Source organism: Callithrix jacchus, chromosome 18 (assembly GCF_049354715.1).
Source record: "Callithrix jacchus isolate 240 chromosome 18, calJac240_pri, whole genome shotgun sequence".
NCBI lineage: Eukaryota > Metazoa > Chordata > Mammalia > Primates > Cebidae > Callithrix > Callithrix jacchus.
Genome location: NC_133519.1, coordinates 19,966,522 through 19,987,421, shown reverse-complemented (window position 1 = coordinate 19,987,421; position 20,900 = coordinate 19,966,522). Strand labels below are relative to the sequence as shown.

At 42.3% G+C, this 20,900-nt stretch overlaps 2 protein-coding genes across 3 annotated transcripts in view; both read left to right on the top strand.

The window, feature by feature from the left end:
* Positions 1-5,977, top strand: part of KCNJ10 (potassium inwardly rectifying channel subfamily J member 10) — a 34,616-nt gene extending 28,639 nt beyond the window's left edge. For both annotated transcript variants that reach the window (XM_035279134.3, XM_035279132.3), the window contains one exon: positions 945-5,977. In XM_035279134.3, the coding sequence (XP_035135025.1) occupies positions 945-2,084 (1,140 nt within the window). In that variant the 3' untranslated portion in view covers positions 2,085-5,977. The remainder of the gene's footprint in view (positions 1-944) is intronic.
* Positions 5,978-11,935: 5,958 nt separating this feature from the next.
* PIGM (phosphatidylinositol glycan anchor biosynthesis class M) lies at positions 11,936-13,808 on the top strand. Its single transcript, XM_054247827.2, has one exon. The coding sequence runs from the start codon at positions 12,063-12,065 to the stop codon at positions 13,332-13,334; it is 1,272 nt and encodes a 423-aa protein (XP_054103802.1). The 5' UTR covers positions 11,936-12,062; the 3' UTR covers positions 13,335-13,808.
* Positions 13,809-20,900: the final 7,092 nt, after the last annotated feature.

The following is a 20,900-nucleotide window of genomic DNA, read 5'->3' as shown; positions in this document are numbered from 1 at the left end:
ATGATGAAAACAGATGATGATGATGGTGAAAAATGAACGGTCTGGGCACTTAGAGAGCATCTTGAAGGGTAAAAGCATGGGTAGTTTCTGCCAATCTCTGAACTAGATGAGTATCTTGGTATCACGAGTGGGTATTGACTCGGGGGTAGAGGAGAGAATGAAGAAATTAAGGGCATGTGTGTGTGTGTGTGTGTGTACACGCGTGTTTATTAAGGGGGATTGGCCTGGAAGGATTTCAGCAGGATAGCATGTCTTTCTTCACAGCCATTCATGAGGGTGGGGAGGGATCCTATTTCAAAATTAGAGATCTTCCAAGGATGAGTTCTGTGGTGAAGGCTCTCATTAGTCTCACCCTCACCTTCAAGGAACTGTGAAGCTACTACTCTTTCTTTTCTGCCTCTCTTCCTCTAAGAATTACAAATATCAGACTGTATTGCAATTATTTGCTTACTAAATAGGCATCTTTCTCACTAGGCTGTGAGTTCTTGGAGAGTATGATGTCATTTTCTTTTTTTTTTGAATTATTATTACTATTTTTTGAGATGGAGTTTCGCTCTGCCACCCAGGCTGGAGCGCAGTGGTGAGATCTTGGCTCACTGCAACCTCTGCCTCCCAGGTTCAAGTGATTCTCCTGTCTCAGCTTCCCAAACAGCTGGGACTACAGGTGCTTGCCACCATGTCTGGCTAATTTTTTGTATTTTTAGTAGAGACGGGGTTTCACTATGTTGGCCAGGCTGGTCTCGAACTCCTGACCTCAGGTGATCCACCTGCCTTGGCCCCTGCACAGTGCCTGGCACATAGCAAGTGCTCAATAAATATTTGTTAACACAAGAACACATAAGTGACACCCAGATGAATGTGAATTCCTCCCTCCCGTGGGGTGGGGGTTAGGGATTGGCCAGACTTCTACAGTAACCTCCATTATGCTGTCTTGCTCCCTCCAGATGACGTCCGTTGCCAAGGTGTATTACAGTCAAACCACTCAGACAGAAAGTCGGCCCCTAATGGGCCCAGGGATACGACGGCGGAGAGTCCTGACAAAAGATGGTCGCAGCAACGTGAGAATGGAGCACATTGCTGACAAGCGCTTCCTCTACCTCAAGGACCTGTGGACAACCTTCATTGACATGCAGTGGCGCTACAAGCTTCTGCTCTTCTCTGCGACCTTTGCAGGCACATGGTTCCTCTTTGGTGTGGTGTGGTATCTGGTAGCTGTGGCACATGGGGACCTGCTGGAGCTGGGTCCCCCCGCCAACCACACCCCCTGTGTGGTCCAGGTGCACACTCTCACTGGAGCCTTCCTCTTCTCCCTGGAATCCCAGACCACCATCGGCTATGGCTTCCGCTACATCAGTGAGGAATGTCCACTGGCCATTGTGCTTCTTATTGCCCAGCTGGTGCTCACCACCATCCTGGAAATCTTCATCACAGGTACCTTCCTGGCGAAGATTGCCCGGCCTAAGAAGCGGGCCGAGACCATTCGTTTCAGCCAGCATGCAGTTGTAGCCTCTCACAATGGGAAGCCCTGCCTCATGATCCGAGTTGCCAACATGCGCAAGAGCCTCCTCATTGGCTGCCAGGTGACAGGCAAACTGCTTCAGACCCACCAAACCAAGGAGGGTGAGAATATCCGGCTCAACCAGGTCAACGTGACTTTCCAAGTAGACACAGCCTCTGACAGCCCCTTCCTCATTCTACCCCTTACCTTCTATCATGTGGTAGACGAGACCAGTCCCTTGAAAGATCTCCCTCTTCGAAGTGGTGAGGGTGACTTTGAGCTGGTGCTGATCCTAAGCGGGACAGTGGAGTCCACCAGTGCCACCTGCCAGGTGCGCACTTCCTACCTGCCAGAGGAGATCCTTTGGGGCTACGAGTTCACACCTGCCATCTCACTGTCAGCCAGTGGTAAATACATAGCTGACTTCAGCCTTTTTGACCAAGTTGTGAAAGTGGCCTCTCCTAGTGGCCTCCGTGACAGCACTGTACGCTATGGAGACCCTGAAAAGCTCAAGTTGGAGGAGTCACTAAGGGAGCAGGCTGAGAAGGAGGGCAGTGCCCTTAGTGTGCGCATCAGCAATGTCTGATGACCTGTTCCCACTTTGCCATTCCTCTGATCTCTTTTCCTCTCTTTCAATGCCCCAGTAAGGAATACTGCCTGGGTTTACTGGAGATCCCCAGAAGCATCCATCCTCCACTCCCTCTTCTTTAATCTGGTGGCCTGTCATTAGCTTAGGCCAACTGGAGTCCAGGTTCCCCCCCCCCGCCCACTGTCCCCTTTCTCCTCCCCCTGCTTCTGCCCCAATACACATACCTCCTTAAGCCAGGATGGGGGAAAGAGAGGGATTAGGCTGCAGTGGCTTAGAAGGCCTCAGCCATGCTTGGAGACTCATGTTAGGAGGACCATGTTGTTGGAAGGATAGACTCCCCCACCTCCCGCCACCACCAAGAAGTTTGGTGACTTGAGGCTGGAGCTCCCTCTGTCTCTACCTTTCCATCTAGCAAGTTCCCAAAGGCAAGACTCTCTCTGATGGTCACATTGCTGTCTATGCTTTCAGAAATTCGGGAATCTGATCTCACTGTATCCTAGGGTTTTTACCAACCTCTGTTGAAAGAAGCCAGGGTTTGTCACTGTGAAGCTGATTTCTGCTGGTAACTTCTGACCATACCCTAGAACCATGGTCACCACTATTCTCCCTGGCTAGTTTCTCAAGTGAACACTCAGGATACCCAGTTCCTTCATAGCCTCTGTTCTCAGAGAATTGGAGTTGGCCCAAGAAACATAAACATGCAACCATCCATATCTATCCTGGATTCTGAACTCTTCAATTTGGAGTGACTAACACAAGTTGTTGTCTAAAACTTTAAACCTATCTTCCAGGCAGCCCCGGAAAGATCTGTATCTCCATGTCCTGTGAATGGAAGGACACAAGCCAATATGTTCCTTTGAAAAGAGTTCAGTGCCCAAGCCCCATGGAAAGGTCTGAAAATAATAATCCAGATTACATTGTACCTGGCTTCTTTTCGTCCTTTCCTGCCCAGCCTAGATCCTTCTTCCTTAACTCCGACCCTTTGGGAGAAGGCAGGGGAAATGCAAGGGCCTTCCTCTCTTAACACGGATGCTCAAGTAAAACTAGATTCACAGGGTACAGATTCCCTGGAAAGTTAACCCAGCTCCACCATGAGGGATGGGCAAGTTCTCAGATTTCCAGACTGCTATAGAGAGCCTCTGGGAATTAGTGATGCTTTGTTAAGGTTTAGGCAGAAGCAGAACTCTGCGGCTGGCAGCCACTATTCTGTTACACCTCCCAGTTCCTTCTGAAAGTGCCAGTTATTTCATTAGGCAATGCTGAGCGGAGAGGAAATTATACCATCTGATCAAATAACCATGGCTTCCCTCAGCCATTCCTGAGACATGGTATAAAATGATGAAAATCAATATCATCTCTACTCTCTTCTGCCATAAGGCCATTTTCAGGCAAGTTAAAAAGCATACTTTAAGAGATCAGACTCAGCCTATTCCTTGTTCCCTGGTGGGGTCTGTGGTAATGGTCAGGGAAGGACATTTAGGCACCAGAGCTTTATCCAAAGCCTCAAATCCCTAGACTGCTTTCTGGCCTCACTTTGGTATGAAGGAAGCCCCACACAGTGGTACTGCATAGTCCCACTATGAATCAAGTGGCAGTTTATTTGAGGTGATCTCAGCCAATTGTTGTAAGCTACATGCTCACACAGAATATATACATGCATCTATATACTGAGCCTTGCAGAGAAACACAAAATATTGAGGCTAGACCCATGATTACCACCTACTATAATTGCACAAGTTCTTGTCATATTGATCTCTCCTCGAACTCAACTAACTGTATGAAGACCCTTCATTGTGCATCTACTGTAAACCCCACCATTACCTTCTAGCTGGCGTAAAGACAAGAACCACAGAAACTTGAAAAATCTGAAACAGAAAACAGAAGGCAAAGAGCCAGCTTCTGGGTTCTCAACTTTATTCATTAGATTTACCTGATTTCTTTCAGTGTATAGGGACAAGATGTACTGCTCTGTGTGTGTGTGTGTGTGTGTGTGTGTGTGTGTGTGTATCTGTATCTTCTTATCCACTGGCAAGTTATTCTCCTTCTGGTTTATTTTGCCACGGTATGTTTCCTTCCTGAAGAGATTAATTTGTTCCCATTCCCCTGCTGCCTATTCTAAGCCCCCAGACTCAAGCCCCTAGCCTCTTGGATAACAGAAGTTTCTGACTTACCCTTTGGAATCTCCTTCATTATTATCCCAGGCTTTGCTTTAAGTTGCACTTTAAATCATGCCATCCTATTTATGCAATCTGGCATCTTCTCCCATAAGCCCCCCACAGGGAACAACTACCCCCAATCCTAACTCTAAGTGGTTCTTTGGACTATAGTCTGCCTCCTATGACCTGAAATCCTCTTTCAGGCTATAGGCCGAGCTTCAGAAGCAGCCAGGTCTGTGAGAAATGGGCCCCCATATCAACCATGGACTTGGAATGTCAGGAGAGTAGTAGGCACAGGTGTTAAAAGGAGAGATTTCAGAAGATGGGCAAAACGACTGATGGGGGAAGATACCTGGAGTGTGAAGATGAGAAAAACATGATGCTGAAGGACCTAGTGAAATCAATAAACTCTTGAGTCTTGCTTAGGCTCGCAAACAAGAAGTGGGGAGGCTTGGGGAATTAGGATATGACACATACGAAAGGTTTATCTAAGAAGAAAGAAACAGAGATAATATATATATAGAAAGATGTATATAGATGTATATATGCCCAAATATATTGAATGTACAGAAGGGGAATATTCAAAGACTTTAGCAATGGGGGCAGATATCTTGCCCTGGTTATGGGGTAGGACACTCAGATTTTCAGACTTACAATCAGTGGTCCTGGTTTCAAGATGGAAGTGAGATACTTGATGAAGGATTTCAAGTCTGGAAATGGGAAAGGGAGGAGTGGAAGTTCCTTTTCGGAAATAAAGAGGCATTCATCAAGGCTTTTGTTGAATTCTATGCTACTGCTAGGACCAGGAAGAGAGAAGTAGGAGGACAACAGGGAGGGGAAGTCTTGGAAAATCTACTACTTACACTGTGTGCCCCATCCCCAGCAGCATCCTGCCACTGCAGTACCTTTTTAAATTAATAAAATAAAATAAAGCACCTTTTCGTTTCCCTTTCATGAAGTACACTAATTTCCCTGTTTTCCACAGGGGTGGGAGCTGCTATTGCTCACCCCTGGAATTCAACTGAGGAGCTGAACACCTTGGTGTATGGGAGGCACTAAAGGGAAGCCTCAACCCTGGAATCCAAACTGCCGGGACTGGAGAGCTGTTGGGCTTGAGACCTCCCAAGGCCAAGGCCTAGTCTTTTGTGTGGCTGCAAGCAGCCTGAAGAGAAAGCCATGGATTCCAGCAGAGTTCTAATCCTGACATTTGGGCATGGAGGGTGATGCTTTGGTTTTGATGCTTCTGAATGAAAATGAGGAGTGGGGTTATCAGCTCCTCTAGGGGATGGTGATGTTCCATGAGAAGCTTCCAAAATCCCTACAATATGCTTCACTCCATTATTCCCCCAACCCCTGTCAGCCTAATAAGATCATCCAGGAGTTTCCCTATAAGGTCTGAGCAGAGAAAGAAAGCCAGTTATACTATTGCTACAAGTCAGGGACACTGTGCCCTCCCCACAGCTGCTGCCCTGGTCCTCCACTCTTGCTAGCTAACCTTGTTCACTTGTAAAGTAACACACTACCTTTGCTGAAAAGTTAGCATGGGCCTCCAGGCTCAGTAATGGCCAACTCTACTGATACAGAAGGAATTAAGGATAGTTTTCCATTCATTGCACTAAAGACTAACCCAGGTCAAATTTATCTAGGAAAAAAAGGCGTGCAAGATTTGTTTTGTTTTGTTATGGTCTGTTAAGAATAAGCTACTAAATAAAATGGATGACTCTTTGGTTGTCACTCTAGCTTCTTTTAGAAATCTAAACCAATACTGTCGAGGTCCGAACTCCTAGGTCTACCCATGGGAGTGGAGGGTTGAATTAGGCTGTGCTGGAAGAACTTCTGACTGCATGGCCCAGCCTTTTCTGTTTAATTTTTCTCTCATGCTTTAGCGAGTTCCTTTCACAGTTGGTTTTTATGAGACAATATTGAAAAAACATTAAGACCCAGGAATCTGAAAATTGGCTCAGCTTAATCCATAAAAGTCACGATGCTTTGGATTCCAGGCATCGTCCCTTTTGTCCAGTGATCACAAGCCCAATTTCCCTTCCATGCTACCATGTGGTCTTGTTGCCAGTTTTCCTTATATATCCTCAAGGTTCTGTGTAAGCTTATTCCTTGAATCACCAGGCATTTCTTCCCCTAAGTCTCAAAGAAATGAATTTCTCTTCTACCCTTGTTGGTCAGTAGCCTGAGCAAGGCCTGGTTGTTAATAGCCAGTCCTGAATTTTCTCTGATGAGAGGCAACAGAGATCCTACGGTCACTGACTCTTGTTCCCCAGAAGTAGAGGGAGAGAGAGAGAAGGAGGGAGAAAATTCGGTCTCTTATCATGATCAATAAATACTTAAGTACAACATTTAGGAAATACTAGGAATGAATCCTAAGACATATGAGATATATAAGATAAAGGACATGTATAGTTCCTAAAAGGCCTAAAAGGTTAAAGAGCTGAGCACTGTGGCTCCCACCTGTAATCCCAGCACTTTGGGAGGCTGAGGTGGGCAGATAACCTGAGGTAGGGAGTTTGAGACCAGCCTGACCAACAAGGAGAAACACTTTTCTACTAAAAATACAAAATTAGCCAGGCATGGTGGTGCATGCCTGTAATCCCAGCTACTTGGGAGGCTGAGGCAGGAGAATTGCTTGAACCTGGGAGGTAGAGGTTGTGGTAAGCCGAGATTGCACTATTGCACTTCAGCCTGGGCAACAAGAAAAAAATGTTAAAGAAACCTACAAAGTTGCAAGGAAAGAGAAATAAAACAAGTAGCATATAACAAATATAACTAAAAGCAATAGCAGGTACCATGTACTAATGCCAGATATAACCTTAGCACAATGTTCTAAAAAGAGTGAGATCTCTATGGGAAACATTTCACAGGAACAGGAAGTAGGCAAGGGATGGTATCAATCTAAGAGGTTTGGCTAGAATACATTTGACATAAGATTCAAGAAAAATCAGCAAACACTGAGTCCCTATTTTGTGGAAGGTATCACTCGGCTAACCAAGCAATATAAGACATAAAACATACTTCAAGGGATGTACAATCATGGGGCTTTCCACCTGCTATTCCTTTTGTGGAACTCTCCCCACCACCTGCCACTTTCCAACCTTCTTTTTTTCTTTTTTTGAGACAGAGTCTCATTTTGTCACCTAGGCTGGAGTGCAGTGGTGTGATCTTGGCTCACTGTAATCTCCACCTCCTAGGTTCAAGCAATTCTCCTGCTTCAGCCTCTTGAGTAGCTGAGACTACAGGCACATGCCACCATGCCTGGCTAATTTTTGTAATTTTAGTAGAGATGGGGCTTCACCTAATTGGTCAAGCTGGTCTTGAACTCCTGACCTCAGGTGATCCGCCCGCCTCAGCCTCCCAAAGTCCTGGGATTACAGGCATGAGCCACCTCACCAGGCCAACCTTCTCAACTCTTACTATGCCCATCTGAGATCAAATAAATCCCCTTAAAAGCTAGAGTACTTAGCCCAGCTGCAATTGTATATTACTTATGAATTTATTTGACTAATGTCTACGTAGCTTACTAGACTTCAAGTGTCATGTGAATGGGATTCATGTCAAGTGTTTGGTCATGAGTACAGCCCAGCACCTCACATAATGCCTGACATGTATGATAAACTAGCATGAGCGAAAGAAAGAAAGGAGAGAAAGAACTGGCCTAAAGTATGCAGTGGAGCATGTATGCCTTGTGAACTAACTATAAAAGACTTAGATAACAGGCATGATATAATTACTGTTAAAAAATAGAACAGACAATAAACATCACCTCCTTTTGAGGAGAGAGAGACTATTTCACTTGTTAAAGTCTAGGAAGAGTTTATAGAGGAGTTGAGGCTTGAGTTCAACATTGAAAAACCAAATAGCATTTAAGTCAAGAAAACAGTACTCTTTGTAGGAAGTACGACACGAACAAAGTATCATGGGAAGAAAGAATAAGGCATATTTTGGGAACAGTAAACCTAAAACAGAGGGCTTTACAGGCGAATAGGTTAGAAAGGTAAGTTAAAGTCAGAAAATGGTGGGACTGAATGTCAGGCAAAAGAGTTCATTATTTTATTCTTTAGGCAGTTGTGAACCACTGAAGATGTTTGATGGAGGAAAGAATCTAAGTAAAATACTATTAATTAATATCAATTTGGCATTAGAATTGAGACAGAAGACATTAAATCAGTTAAGAGATTTTTAAAGCTTGAGGGAAAGGCAATTGCCACAGATCCTCATATAGTATAGGTGTTCGTCATGTATTAGCTGAGCTGTTGAAGGTCTGGACTAAGGTTCAGGATGCTGGGCGTGGAAAGAATTAGAAACAGATTCCAAAGAAATGACAGAGCAAGACATATGAACAAAATCTAGTGAAAAAGAAAGTGATTAAAGTAGTCAAGATTCTAGCAGGAGGCAGATGGTATCCTCAAAAGGCCAATGGACATGTTTTAATTAAGGAATTATTTGCAAAGGTATGAGCAAGTTTAATACATCAGCAAGATATGGTGATGTACCCAGGCACTCACAAAGTAGGAAGGCTTTACCAGCCTTAAACCTGAAGGGACAGTAACTGGAACCACGAGACTAGCACCCAAAGGAGGGAGCTATAGCTTCAACAGGAGCCTGGCTTTAGGTGAGGAACTCAGACACTGCCAAAGATCTGCCAGTGCCTCCCACTGGTCTATTCTAATGGGAAGCCAGAGAACAAGGGAGACTGAGTGATGCTACCCATAGAGTTTAACCTCTTAGAACACAGAACAGGGCAAAAAAGACGAATAGTGGATACAGAAGGGTAATGAGAGTACAGGTAGCACAGTGAACAAGGACAAGATTCCTTCGAGGGAAACTAGGGTTGAGCCACCCATGTTTGTGCTTCCCCTAGTCATTGGCTCTAAAAAGGATGGAAATCTAGGAGAAGACAGTGAAAGGGGGAATTAGGAAGGATTGTAAGTAATAGTCCAAGAGGTAATGAACAGTTGAGCACTTGAAAACATGTAGCCCTTCTGAAGGAGATGAGAAGATACAACCCCTAAACCCAATGCAATAAGTTCAATATGGGGTCCTTAGATCCTGTGATGTTTCTCTTCCACCCAGAAATAGTAACTAAAGTTGGGCCTTTCTGTCTAATTTGTTTTACAGACTACACTCTATTCTTCGTTCCCACTACTACTAACTGTAGTGGCGCTATCTCAGCTCACTGCAACCTCCACCTCCCAGGTTCAAGTGCTTCTCTTTCCTGCTTCAGCCTCCTGAGTAGCTGGGATTACAGGCGTGCACCACCATACCCAGCTATTCTTTTGATATGTTTAGTAGAGATAGGGGTTCACCACGTTGGCCAGGATGGTCTTGATCTCCTGATCTCTTGATCTGCCCACCTTGGCCTCCCAAAGTGCGGTTGTTTTTTTTTTGACTAGTTGTTTCCTTATCTGCCTAAATTTGGTGCCTCCCATCTCTCTACTAGGACAGCCATATAGGGGTAGATTGATGGAGGCCTTTCTGCCATACTACTGAAATCAGTCCAGCCACAAGTACCCTTACTTAGTTAATTCTTAGACATCTACCTCCCATATTTTCTATCTTAGGGAACTAAGCCTCGCGTATCTATTATTTGCAGAAGAAAAGAATAAATCGGAGATAGGAAGAGTCACAGTGAGAGAGAATATCCAAAATATCCAGACGAGAGATTAATAAGAGAAAACACAGGAAAATGAGAATTTATGATCAACATTTTACTAGCAAGTCAGCCACATAATGATTAAGATATTCTAGGTCAGGCAGACTGGATTTTGAGTTCTGGCTCTGCCACTAGTTAGCTTTGTGATTTAGGAAAATCACTTAATCTTCATAAACCTTGTTTTTCTTCATTTGTAAAGATGGGAATGTCTACCTTACATGAAGAGTATTTGGCATAATGCTTGGTACATTGCAAATGAGTCCTCAACAAATCCAGCTATTATAAATCATCATCGTCATCATCATTATTATATGAGTAGTGATGTGCTGCCACTATATATATGGCTAATATACTGCAAAAAATGGTTAGAATTATCAACTTAAGGCACATAATTATACAGGACATAGAGATACCACAATATGAATATGGAATGTATAAGATGAACGCAGCTCATCTCCGAAGGATAAATGTGAAATGTAGGATGGATGCGTAGTCACCTCCTTTTCTTATTCTAGTCCAGAGGACTTCCCCTAGGAAGAAGCCTCATTCTGTAAAATCAAATTAGTCAGTACTTACTAAACATTTACCATGTACCTAAGACTACAATAAATTACAAATGATGGAAAAAAATTAAGGATGATATAATTTCTACCCCCAAGAACCCTACAATCTCATTGTGAGGGTTAGGAATACAATCTAAAATAAAGTCTGAAATTCTACAATGCAGACTATATAATATGAGTGCACTAAGTAACCATGGAAAGGGGTTACAGTCCTTGGTGAGAAATTCATGGAAGTAGGTAGGGTTGGAGTGAGGTGGGGGAAGCAGGAGACCTTGACATACATAAAGGATATTTAAAAGGGAAAATAACTGGGAGTTGGGAGCATATTCTGGTAGGAAGAACCTCTAAAATCAACTCAACTTTTGCTGAATGGCTACTAGTACTGTGTTAGATATTAAGGTACAGAAAAGAACAAGATAATCGCTGACATCAAGGAACTCAAAGTATCCTATTGGAAAACTAGGACAGTGAAACAAACAAAAACAGTTGTTGCAAAGCAGTGTGACAAATGCTGTAACAAAGGAATGACCAGGGAGTTTTGGAGCACTGAGGGGACTTTCAGAAGCACGGCAGGTTCTTCTGTGTGAGTGGCCTTCTAGAATTTAGAGCCCGTCCACCCCAGTCCTCCTATCCTCGGACAGGGGAGATGACTGGCGTCTAAATCATTCATTCTGCGTGATGAGGAAGTGAGTGGCAGCTGGGAGCTAACACTTGCACTGAGGCCTGAGGGATTGAGGAGGTGTTAGCCAGAGTCACTGGGGAGGGGAAAGCAACTTTGGCAGAAGAAATGCCAACCACAAAGGTACTGAGGCAAAGGGCCTGACGCACTTTAGGAATTTTGTGACACTTTTCTGTCTTCTTTCCCATCACCTTCACTTAGAGTTGCCGGATAAAATACAAGCTGTCCACTTAAATCTGAATCTCTGATTACCAACTAGTAATTTTAAAATATAAGTATGCTTTCAATATTGCACGGGACATGCACACTCAGCCCCCTTCAACTCACCCTATCCTGTCTGGGGCCCACAACCCCCCAGTGAATACCGGCGACCTGGTGGAGTAAAGCATGAGAAGGCTCATCTTCCTTTCATTCCCACATTACTCACTCCCGGGTCTCCAGCCAGGGACTGAGGGATGCAGGGCGCAGGCCGCAGCTGGCTCCGCGTCGGGGGGTTTTCCTCTGCGGACCGGAATAGGGCGCGGGAAGAGGGCGAGGGGCGTCTCTTACAAAGAAAACTCACTCCGCTCCATAAAATTCTTAAGCCAGTGCCGGATTTCCTGGCAAGCGGATGTCTCCCTGCCTAGGGACAGGAAATCCCGCCTCCGCCGGAAGAAGAAGCGGAAAAGAGACCGCCCTTCCAAAGGAAGGCGAGTCTTTGGCTGGGGCGACTGAGAAGCCCGCGCGGGGCTGGCGACCAGTAGCAGTACGGGGGCGGGGTTTCATGCTGGAAGTGACCGTTCTCATTTGTTTCGGTGGGCAGTGTAGCAGGTGGGAGATGCAGCGGCCACCTGCGGAAGGGACGGAAGGGACCGAAGCGAAGGTTAACTAAGGCAGTTTGGAGCTGCGGCTGAGCAGCTGTCGCACAGTCAGATCATGGGCTCGACCAAGCATTGGGGCGAAAGGTTCCTGAACCTGAGGGTGGCCCCCGCCGGCGTGTTTGGTGTGGCATTTCTAGCCAGAGTCGCCCTGGTTTTCTATGGGGTCTTCCAGGACCGGACCCTGCACGTGAGGTATACGGATATAGACTATCAGGTGTTCACTGACGCCGCGCGCTTCGTCACGGAGGGGCGCTCGCCTTACTTGAGAGCAACTTACCGTTACACCCCGCTGCTGAGTTGGCTCCTCACTCCCAACATCTACCTCAGCGAGCTCTTTGGAAAGTTTCTCTTCATCAGCTGCGACCTCCTCACCGCTTTCCTCTTGTACCGCCTGCTGCTGCTGAAGGGACTGGGGCGCCGCCAGGCTTGTGGCTACTGTGTCTTTTGGCTTCTTAACCCCCTGCCTATGGCAGTATCCAGCCGAGGTAATGCAGACTCGATTGTCGCCTGCCTGGTCCTGATGGTCCTATACCTAATAAAGAAAAGACTCGTCGCGTGTGCAGCTGTATTCTATGGTTTCGCGGTGCATATGAAGATATATCCGGTGACTTACATCCTTCCCATAACCCTTCACCTGCTTCCAGGTCGCGACAATGGCGAAAGTCTCCGTCAATCCCGGTGTTCCTTCCAGGCTCGTTGGCACGAGCTCCTGAAGAGGCTGTGTGATCGGGCTGTGCTGTTGTTTGTAGCAGTTGCTGGACTCACGTTTTTTGCCCTGAGCTTTGGTTTTTACTATGAGTACGGCTGGGAATTTTTGGAGCACACTTACTTTTATCACCTGACTAGGCGGGATATCCGTCACAACTTTTCTCCGTACTTCTACATGCTGTATTTGACTGCAGAGAGCAAGTGGAGTTTTCCCCTGGGAATTGCAGCGTTCCTGCCACAGTTCATCTTGCTTTCAGCTGTGTCTTTCGCCTATTACAGAGACCTTGTCTTCTGTTGTTTTCTTCATACGTCCATTTTTGTGACTTTTAACAAAGTCTGCACCTCCCAGTACTTTCTTTGGTACCTCTGCTTACTGCCCCTTGTGATGCCACGAATAAGAATGCCTTGGAAAAGAGCTGTAGTTCTCCTAATGTTATGGTTTATAGGGCAGGCCTTATGGCTGGCTCCTGCCTATGTTCTTGAGTTTCAAGGAAAGAACACCTTTCTGTTTATTTGGTTAGCTGGTTTGTTCTTCCTTCTTATCAACTGTTCCATCCTGATTCAAATTATTTCCCATTACAGAGAAGAACCCCTGACAGAGAGAATCAAATACGACTAGTGTATGTTCCAGACTTTATGCTGGTGTCTGTTACATTCTGATTGCCTTGTATGGACCAGAAGAGAGCTTTGGGACTTTTTTTTCTGAACATTCTAAGAACTCTAGTGAAAGTTCCCCTGTTCCAACAGAACTTAAAACCAGTGTTTGCCTTATATGTAAAAGGGACACAATAATTGAGGTCTGGATGGGCACAGTGGCTCACGCCTGTAATCCCAGCACTTTGGGAGGCCAAGGTGGGTGGATCACCTGAGGTCAAGAGTTCGAGACCAGCCTGACCAATATGGTAAAACTCAGTCTCTGCTAAAAATATAAAAATGAGCTGGGCGTGGTGATGTGCGCCTGTAGTCCCAGCTAGTCAGGAGGCTGAGACAAGAGAATGGCTTAAACCCGGGTAGTGGAGGTTACAGTGAGCTGAGACAGAGCAAGACTGTGTCTCAAAAAATAAAATAAATAATTGAGGTCCGCCTTCTAAGATATCTTAGGACTCGTTTATTTGGGACTTGATGGGAATAAACTTTACATACTAGAAAATGGAAAGGCTGTTGAAACTATCAGATACTAAAAGATTCTTAAAATAGAGGAACATAGTTAGAGACATCAGGTTTAAGCCAGTATTTGTTCCTGTTTTACTATGCTTCTGTCTTAAGCTGTGTCTTAACTTTTAAACCCCATTTTTTCTTTCTAAAGCTTTCCTCACAGCTGTGAAAATCCAAAAAGTATTCTTAGGCTGGGTATGGTGGCCCATGCCTGTAATCCCAGCACTTTGGGAGGCTGAGAAGGGAGGATTACTTAAGTCCAGGAGTTCTAGACTCATCTGGGGCAAGATAGTGAGACCTAGTCTCCAATAAAATAAAAAAAATTAGTCAGGCATGGTGGTGTGCCCCCGTAGTCCCAGCTGCACGGGAGGCAGAGGTAGGAGAATCGCTTGAGCCCAGAGCAAGACCCTGTCTCAAAAAAATAAAAAAATAGAAAGGATAACTTTTTAGGTATAAAAGTATTAAATAATACTAAGGTGCTTATTATTTTAGAGAGTTTTTAACGTCTGTATTAAATGTGGGGGCTTAGAAGATAAATCATTCAAATAATTTAAATCGTAATCATGTTTCATGTATTTGTTTTATTACTTAGTTTTCCAGCACTTCATCCCAGTGGTATTAGACTGCCACTTGGTTTCATACAAAAAGGATTAAATTTAAATTCATGTTTAGACTTGAGTTATTACATTTTTAAAACTATCATCTTGCCTTTAATGTGTGAGGTCCTTACACACAATACTATTGGTACATGTCAGGATCTTTTTACCCCTTTGTTAAGTTTTTGATTGCTAAAGCAAGATTTTTTTTTCTTGAAGAATTTAAGTCAATCAAGGGTTATCTATGTTGTAAAAATGAATAATAGTAGATTTTAGGTGATAAAGCAACTTGTTAGTAAGACATTTCCTAGCTTAATAAATAAATACATAATTCCATGATAGAAATTGCAGACCTGTGAGGGAAACTCCTAAAAAGCATAAGAAGCATCCCAAAGAGCCATTGGTTTTCTAGACCAGGAAATTTAGAGGGAGATTGTAGAAATGAGGCTTGGCTGGGCAGCTCGGTCTCTCTTATCACTGTAATATTTCTAGGGGAAAAATACTTTCTGAATTGTTCAAACAAGCATCTATCTATCTATCTATCTATCTATCTATCTATCTATCTATCTATATTTAAATTAAACAGCTTGGCTAGGCTTGGGAGTCCCTAACACTACAGTAGCAGTATATGAATATGATTTTGTGATTTTATTTTTTAAAAGATAACTAATTTAACAAACTGTTCTTTTGCAATCAAAAAACATCCACAAAAAGACAAGAAGAGTTCCACAGTAGTATACTTCATGTCAGTTCAGGGCTAAAAAAGCCTTTGCAAATAAGATGTCTATAGGCTGGTCACAATTAACAATGTTATTGGTAGCACTTGTGGGATGGATACCTTTTGGGACCTTTCATTAGAAAGAGGGAAAGAATAGGGTAGTTTTGTGTGGGCTTCTGTTTGGGGTAAAAATAGCAGAGTCAGTTCCTGAGAACAGTGACCTTCCTTATAACATCTAGTCTCATACCTCATATTAGGGCCTTCCAGCCATGGCATTCTTAGCTTTTTTTTTTTGCCTATTCTAAGAATTAAAAAAAAAAAAAAAAAAAGAATTATAGAGCCAGCAGGGAAGGAGGCAGGAAACAGAAATTGAATTTTATCATTCCAATATAATTGTCCCTTTTTTTTTCATATTTCTGACTTTGTTTTATAATTATATTTACTTACTAATTTTTTAAAAATGTTCTTTATTGTGGCTTACTCTTCATACTTAGAATTGAAATTCCTGGACATCACATGTATGTTCACATTATAAATGCATCATTCTTCCACTGTTAGATGTGTAGATTGCTTCCAGTTTTTAACATTTTAAATAAGATTTTCAACATTTTCTGTGTTTTAGCTCACTCTCTTAGGACATTCTTAGAAGTTAGAAACATTTCTACTGGGAACTTTGGAGGGAACTTTAAACTTTAGATCCTGTCCTGCAAGAAATTCTTTACCAAAGAAAGGCAGGTGTTTCTTAAAGGGATGCAAAGGATATTTTGCACTTTGTATGTTGCAAAGCATTTAGTTAATAGGTTAACTAAAAAAATGAGTTAATTTGGTTTAATGGGGGATTTTAATTTTTTAAATTTGTTTTCTGGTCATGTAAAATCTTTAAAAAATTATTTTTGCTTTTTCTCACAACTGTTTTGTTTCCTTTTTAGTCATTTAATAGCACCTTCAAATTGTATATAAGACTTTGGCTTATTTCCTACATAATTCTTTTTGTTCTTATATCACCCCTTAAGATTGATATGTTCATTTACAGATAAGCATTCATTATTAGATGAAGAGGGATGATTCTCAAGATTGTGTGTGTTCTGAACAGAGGGAACTAAGTTTTCTTCTGTAATTGCCTTTGTTACATCTTTAGAATGTGGTTCCTAAATATTCCTAGATAAAATCTCTTGATAGGCCTATTGGAAAGCCTGATACTCTCACCCACTACTTTGTTTCTCCCTGACAAAAGAATTCTTTGTTGAAGCTATAGATATTAGTTACTACTTCTCACCGTCTGGACTCTTAGAACATGTTTCAGAAGTTGTTTAGAACTTGTCTTTCAGTCAGTTGACTTGTGGCTGAATTTATTGTTATTTCACTATTATCAGTTGTTTTCTGCGTTACCACCCTCTCCCCAACCATCTGTACTATGAATAGAAAAGAAAAAAGATGGAAAATTCTACCTGGGATTGTCCCTAAAAGCAACCTCTTTGTTCCCCCCACCCCTCATATTTTATTAGAATCTATTTTAGGGGCTGGGCCTGGTGGTTCATGCCTGTAATCCCCGTGCTTTGGGAGGCTGAGGCAGGAGGATCACTTGAGGACAGTTTGAGACCAGCCTGGGCAACATAGTGAGACCCCCATTTGTACAAAAAAAAAAGTGCTACTTGGGAGACTGAAGTGGGAGGACCACTTGAGCCCAGGAATTCGAGGAGGTTATAGTGAGCTGTGACTGTGCCACTGTACTCCAGCCTAGATGACAAAGCGACACACTGTCTCTAAAACAAAAAACTGCAACTGTTTTATTTTTTTATTTTTCTAGGCAAGATGTCGCTTTTTCACACAGGCTGCAATGCAGTGGTATAATTATGACTCACTGCAGCCTTGAACTCCCAGGCTCAAGTGACCCTCCTCCTCAGCCTTCCAAGTAGCTGGGACCACAGGTATGTGCCACCACACCTGGCTAGTCTTTTTATATTTCGTAGAGACAAGGTCTTGCTATGTTGCAAAAGGGAGATCACTCAAGTGATCTTCCCTTGTTCGCTTCCCAAAGTGTTGGGATTACAAGTGTGAGCTACTGTACCCAGCCTGCCTGACCTAACTATTTTACACATGACTCATATAGCCATCATCTAAATTCAACAGCAATTTGCCATGCTTGCTTTATGTATAAGATGATTATATATGTATATATTTTTAATATATATATATTATGTGTGTGTATATATATATATATATATATATATATAATTTTTTGAACCAGGTGAATTTGCAAACATCATTGAACTTCACCACTAAATATGTCAGCATGTATCTCCTAAAAATAGGATATTTTCTTACAAAACCGTAATTCTGTTATCGAATATAATTTAACATTCTGTTCATTTTCAAATTTCTTCAGATATTTTGTGTTTAATTTTAAAGAACAGATGTTCTTGGGTCTCAGTGATTCCAAGGAAGCAAAGAACATGATGGATTATCCATAATTAAGAAGTTTGGATCTTTTCCTACTCAAAACGAAGTGAGAACTAAAGGGGTTTACCGTCCATCAAAGTTGAACAAATTAATTTTTCTGTGTGTCATACTTTCTGTCTGTCTCTCTAAAAACATGGGTGTGGTAATCTCTTTGTTTTATCTTGTAGGTTTTCCGGATTAAAAATTACACATGTTTAGAATCTTAATATCCAACCCCCCTCTCCAAGCCCTGCCCCAACAACAACAGCTAATTATTTTACATCTTGATGATGTTAACTTTTTCATGATTAACCAATTTTGGGCACCTATTCTGCCATGTACGGTTTTATTTAATTTTCACAGCAATACTTCAAAGTTGATATTCATATTCTAAATTTATAGATGAACAAAGAGGCTCAAAGATTAAATAACTTGCTAATAAGTGATTTTTACCCATGCTTTTTCCATTATGTTTTGGATTTTTCCAGAGTATCCAAACACAGCAGATGAATTACTGCAGAATAAATGGAAATTAGCACTGGCTCTGACCAGTGTCTGGCCAATCAATTTGTCCTTCTAATCTTTTAGTTGTTTGCTTGAGGGACAGTCGGCTGTACCAAGTCACTATCCTCACTGAACTTACCAATGATTCCAGACCTTTAGCAACTCCCTCCACATCCACATCCTGTCTCACCAAGTTGTGTAATTTCTTTGTTTACTGCTGGCTTCATCATGCACTTTTCCTTCATAGCCTGTTTTAAGAAGTTGATTTACTGAACCACTTTTTAGCCAAGCTTTTTGTAAATCAGCATACAAAAAGTATGTGGCCATAATTTCTGAAAAGTAAATGATCATTGTTAAATTTCTCTTGCTCTGCAGTGTGCATTCAAGCAGTTAAAAATTGTCCTGCACTGATAGTATGGCATCAGAGTATAGACTCAGATCGCTTAGGTTCAAATCCCAGTGCATGATCCTGAGCAAGATGATCATATCTAGATGATCATACATTAGTTTTTATCTATGAAATGGGAATGATAGTGTAACCCTCATAGAATTTTTGGTAAGGATTAAATGAGTTGATATGCTCGAAAGTGTGCATGCTGGCATAGAACAAGCCACTGTTTACAAGCCTTTAAAGAAGGAGCTTTTTGGCACTGTAAACTTGAACCTTTTTTCCCCAAATCTAATGGATATAGGCAAGGAACTTATATAAAATAAATGTTTGACTTCCTTTTATATAAACTATTACTTCTCATCTTGATCTGTTCCTTTGAAAAGACAGTAAATACTGATATGTGAAAAATGTATGGACAGATTATTCAGATGTCTGGTTGAGGCTTGACAGTTTTGTATATTTCTGTTAGACATTAAGCTGACTCTAAGCAGTGGAGGTTTGGTTTATGCCCCTAAATTACACAGCAATTCTTTTCTCCATTATATCAAGGGGTCATTCAGGGGTTGCTGTTCTGGAGATGGAAGCACATGTCTCCTGCCTGGGTCAGAAGCATCACAATAGCACAAGCATTTATTCAGCGCTGGCCTAGGAGAACCATTCATTTAGTCAAAACAAGCATTTATATTCATTATCCTGAACAAAAACCAGACAAAATGAGAACATTTCTAGCTGCTCAGGCACTCTGCTAATTGCTATGTCTGCTAGATGAAACGAAATGACACTTATAGTGAGTATTTAAAAATAATTTGGAGCATGAATATTTGAAGCTCACTTCATTTTATAAAGGAAATGTATGACCTTTGCTCTTCATTTTTTTTGGCAATTATTTATATATCCAGGCCCCGAGTCAAGTTCTGTAATAGATGAGAAAGACAGTCTGTGCTCCTGAAGAGTTAACAGTAAAAACAGAAACATACCCTACTGATAAAATGTTATGTAAGACCCCATTAAGTTCCACAATGATGTGATTTGTGAAATGGAGGGGCAGTAGGGCAAGGTAGTGGTTATTTTTATTTGTATTTTACAGATAAGAAAACTGAACTCAGAAACAAGTGCCTTTCCAAGGTCAAATAGCTAGTTAATGGCAGGATCAGGGCTGGACCCCAGGTCTGCTAATTCTTTTTGTTTCCAAGTCCTTTTTAATGCTGTATGATGACAGGTGATTGCAGTGGAAAAGTTCACCTATTTAGCAAATGTCATTCACTTAGCAAACTACTTAGCAAAATGCCCTGAGTATCTTCTGTGTGCCAGGCATTGTTCTAGGCATTGTAGATGCAGTGAGTGAGAAAGGGAGGTAAAGATGACATTTTCTTGGGGAGGCAAAGAATAAGCAAGTACAGGATTGTGATGATGATGTGTCATAAAGAAAAATAAGGCAAGCTAAGGAAGTAGAGTGCGATGGCAGTGTGGAGAGCACAGTAGATGCTACTTTAGATGAGCTGGTTAGGAAGGTATTGTGATGAGAGAGCACTTGAACAGAGACCTGGGAAGTGAAGGTATGACCTTCATGCAGTCGTGGTGTGGGGAGGTAAGGGAAGAGCATTTCACTCAGCACTCTTTGCTGAGTGAAAGCAGTGCGGAGGTACTGAGGTAGGAATGAGCTTGATATGTTTAAATAACAATATTACGAAGTGGAATGAGCAAGAAGCAACCAGAATCTAATTCATATCCAGCAGAATGACATGAATGCTAGCTGAAAAATACAATTAAATTAGTGTTTTTACCAACCTATAATGCAATAAGTTTGAGTCCAACCTATTTTGTTCCCTGACTTCTGAGCACGTTAATATGTAAGGAAGATGAAACATATATGTAAACAACTTATATTTTAGTAATGCTACAAAATACTTTCACACATTTCGTGACGTGGGAATTTAAAAAAATTCATTTTCCCAGATGAGACCCCCTAAAGCTCAGAGTATATGTACTTTGCCCAAGGTCAGAGTTAATATGTGAGGCAGGAGCATACTCCAGATCTTATGGAGCTCAATTTACTACTCACTTCTCTGTACTACCATTATCATTTAGCTATGGTGAACAGAAGATGACCCACTGGACTCTAGGAAGCAGGGAATTCAGGAAAACATTGTCCAACAGATGATTCATTCATCTAGTAAATACTTAGGAGCCTACTTTGTGCCAGGCACTTAGCTAGCCTGGGGGTATGAGGATGGTTAAGACTAGAGTCCTGCCTTTAAGGAACTCATAGTGCCTGATGGAGGAGACTGGTGGAAAGGGGATTATAACTCACTTATAAATCAATGGCTAGGGTGAAATATACCTATCCATTAATTTGACAAAACTATTGCAGAACCTGATAAA